Below are 3,475 nucleotides of genomic sequence, written 5' to 3' on the forward strand. Positions count from 1 at the left end.
AAACATTACACAACAAAATCACCTAAAAAACAATACATAAATAAAGAAATTTCCCCTTAACTTAAAAACATAAAATGCCATTCTGAAAGTACAAAAATACCCTTATTATACAATTCCAAGTCCAAAATCTCCTTGAAAAATACTAACGGTTCTTTTCTTGTCAGACAGCCTTATACAACAATTTTGTAAAACGGGTTATAAAATACAAATAATAACATAAGTTAACGAAAAATTAGTTACTTACAAGATCCGTTTTACAAACTCCATGCATATGTAAGGCTGTCTTACACGAAAATCTGTATTAACCTAAATGTAAAATCAGTAAGTGGATTATACATCTGATGTAGTACATCAGATGATATAATTTTTGAGTATTAAGATAAAGTTTTTGAGTTTTATTTTAAAAATTTTGAGTTTATTTACTTAAATTTTATTCTCAAAAAATTACATTATAACTCAAAAAAATTACATATAAGCTCAAAAAAAATTTGATTTTTAACATCATAAAACTAAAATATAATTTATATACTCTATAGTACTCGAAAAAAACACACAAAAACTCAAAAAATCATTAAGTATGATGTAGTACATCCGATGTACAATCCTTTTTCTTATGTAAAATACTCCGTATGACATTACGAAAGTACGAAAATATCCTTGACAAGCAACTCCAAAGCTCCAACTTAGGCTGCTAAGCTTACTTGAGTAGTATAAATACTAGTTAGACCCTAAGCTAATATATCATCTAAAACACAAAACTTAAGTATAACACCCTTACTCCTTCCTAACCTACTCCATCCTTCACTTCCTTCTTCCTCTTTTTTCCCATAATGGCACCAAATGGTACAACCAATGGTGCAACAAACGGGTCATACACAAACATTGTCGGTCGAAAGACAACAATGCATAAGTTGATTGAGGAGCATGGGTCAATCCTTATGCCTGGTGTCCAAGACGCTCTCTCGGCTGCTGTTGTTGAGAAAACCGGCTTCCATGCCGCCTTTGTCTCAGGTTACAGTGTCTCTGCTGCCATGCTTGGACTCCCTGACTTTGGCTTGCTCACGTATAATTACTTATCTTGCCTCTATATATACATTTATGTTTAGCATTATAGAAATAGGTGACCCTAATTACGATATTAGTTAATTTACATTGACTTACATAATTAACAAGTCGGCTTAAATGTATTAATATATATAAAGGGTATATTTAATATCCATGAAAGAAATTCACGAGATTGTTTTAAAACAGGACAACCGAAGTTGTAGAAGCTACCCGTAGAATTACAAAGGCTGCTCCAAATTTGTGTGTCATTGTCGATGGAGGTGAGTTTTTCTTATGTACTTAATGAAGGAAGGGCAGTTTGCCAACTACATTCATTTTTCTTTTATATGTGTTATATTCTTAAATTTATATTTGTTTTATGATAGACACCGGCGGAGGTGGTCCACTTAACGTCCAAAGATTTATCCGGGAATTAATCGCAGCTGGTGCTAAAGGAGTCTTCCTCGAGGTACATAAATTTTATGCACATATGACAAAATTTATTTAAAGGGAGGTTGTTTATTGTAAGTAAAAACTATTCAATTATAGCGTATTTAATTGCTTAGATATTTCACAATTTCTAAGTAGTAAAATCTATGAATCTGTAAAGAAAATATAAATGGTGAATCTAGATTTAATAGTTAAGAAACAACAAACTTGTGTAATGGTCGTTATATCAAGTTAACTTCTAATTAATTACTATATTATTTTTCAACAGGATCAAGTATGGCCTAAGAAATGTGGTAAGTTATCATTTCATTATTTAAGCACTTTTTCTATGCTTTTTCTTTTTATTTTTTAGTTCTATGATGTTGATTTTAAATTAATTCGATATTTGTGTATTTCAGGTCATATGCGTGGCAAAGCTGTCGTACCTGCTGAGGAACACGCACTCAAGATAGCAGCGGCAAGGGAAGCCATTGGTGACTCTGATTTTTTCCTTGTGGCAAGAACTGATGCACGTGCTCCCCACGGCCTCGAAGAAGGAATTAGGCGTGCTAACCTTTACAAAGAGGTATTTAAAATTTTAACTTACAGTAATCATATAATTTTATTTGTCTATTTTTTTTAGGTATCTTAAACATTTATTATCAATAATTAACAACCATCAATTTACACAAATGAATTACCAAAATTGATAATGTAATTGAATCATATTTACAGGCTGGAGCTGATGCTACCTTTGTCGAAGCACCAGCAAACATTGATGAGTTGAAAGAAGTATCTTCAAAAACAAACGGTTTGAGGATTGCAAACATGATTGAGGGAGGAAAGACTCCTTTGCATACTCCAGAGGAGTTTAAAGAATTAGGTTTTCACTTGATTGCTCATTCACTAACTGCAGTGTACGCCACAGCTCGCGCCTTAGTTAACATCATGAAGATCTTGAAAGAAAAGGGAACCACTAGGGATGACTTGGACCAAATGGCTACCTTTTCTGAATTCAACGAGCTTATCAGTTTGGAGTCTTGGTATGAGATGGAATCCAAGTTTAAGAGCTTTACCCCTAAAACTACCTGATTATCATATTTGATTAGTTTGTCCTATTTTGGCAAAATCATTAATATTGATGTAAGTTTATATTAGTCATTTATGATTTATATTATGTGTAAGCAATTATTGTTATCCCTGAATAAATGTTTCGTAACCATTTGAGTATGACATGTATGATCATGGGTATTGTTATGTTTTATTGATTAAATCATAACCACATCTCCTTCAATTTCATTTTATTATTGTTGTGTTACAACTGCATCTCATATTAGTTTATAGTTACAATGTTGTTTAAATTTGCTTGAATAAATGGTCTGCTTATCCCAACTAGACTTAAACCTATTTGGATTTTAAAACCTGTAATATTATTAAGATTTATTAGAAATTTATAATTGTTAATAGGAGATATACGAAGTAAGGTAGATTTATAAAGATATCACATTCTCAAGAAGACCTATGCCCCATATATTGGTTCTTAACTAACATGTAACACTACTTGAATTTCATTTTATCAGTTTCATATTCTTGAAACATTAACCCGTAAATATATTTATTTATTGTCTTTATTAGTCAAGTTAGCACTCAATCTCCCAACCTTGTTACCCTGGCATCAACATACAGTAATTATTTGTTTTTCTTCATACTCGTCTAATTTTATGCATGTCTCTCGATCTTACAATTGATATGATCTCTCTGTTCTTAGCATCGTCATCTAACCATAAACACCTATACTTACACTTGTCAATGGTGGTTTAAGTTCAACATTCCAAAAAGATGTTTCATAAAGAGCCTTTCATGCCTCCTATCTTTCACTCATAATTAAGGCACAAAACTCAATTTACATATTACATGATATAATTAATTAAAGTCAATTGTGATATATTAACTCTAGTTTTCAAAAGCAAACAATATCTTATTTACATTGAGGGTTTTGGAA

The 3,475-nt window shown here is 31.5% G+C and overlaps 1 protein-coding gene across 1 annotated transcript; it reads left to right on the forward strand.

Annotated features, from left to right (window-relative positions):
• Positions 1–699: 699 nt before the first annotated feature.
• Positions 700–2,772, forward strand: LOC141596343 (petal death protein-like). Its single transcript, XM_074416469.1, has 6 exons — positions 700–1,063; positions 1,252–1,325; positions 1,431–1,513; positions 1,763–1,787; positions 1,893–2,059; positions 2,209–2,772. Exons 1-6 carry the CDS (start codon positions 831–833, stop codon positions 2,563–2,565), a joined length of 939 nt encoding a protein of 312 aa, XP_074272570.1. The 5' UTR covers positions 700–830; the 3' UTR covers positions 2,566–2,772.
• Positions 2,773–3,475: the final 703 nt, after the last annotated feature.

The sequence above is a fragment of the Silene latifolia genome, chromosome 8 (assembly GCF_048544455.1).
Source record: "Silene latifolia isolate original U9 population chromosome 8, ASM4854445v1, whole genome shotgun sequence".
In the NCBI taxonomy this organism is placed as follows: Eukaryota; Viridiplantae; Streptophyta; class Magnoliopsida; order Caryophyllales; family Caryophyllaceae; genus Silene; species Silene latifolia.

Coding starts and splice junctions, on each gene's coding strand:
- LOC141596343 (XM_074416469.1), top strand. CDS start 831: ATGGCACCAAATGGTACAACCAATGGTGCAACAAACGGGTCATACACA. Junction 1,514..1,762: donor CTAAAGGAGTCTTCCTCGAG/GTACATAAATTT, acceptor ATTTTTCAACAG/GATCAAGTATGGCCTAAGAA. Junction 2,060..2,208: donor GTGCTAACCTTTACAAAGAG/GTATTTAAAATT, acceptor TCATATTTACAG/GCTGGAGCTGATGCTACCTT.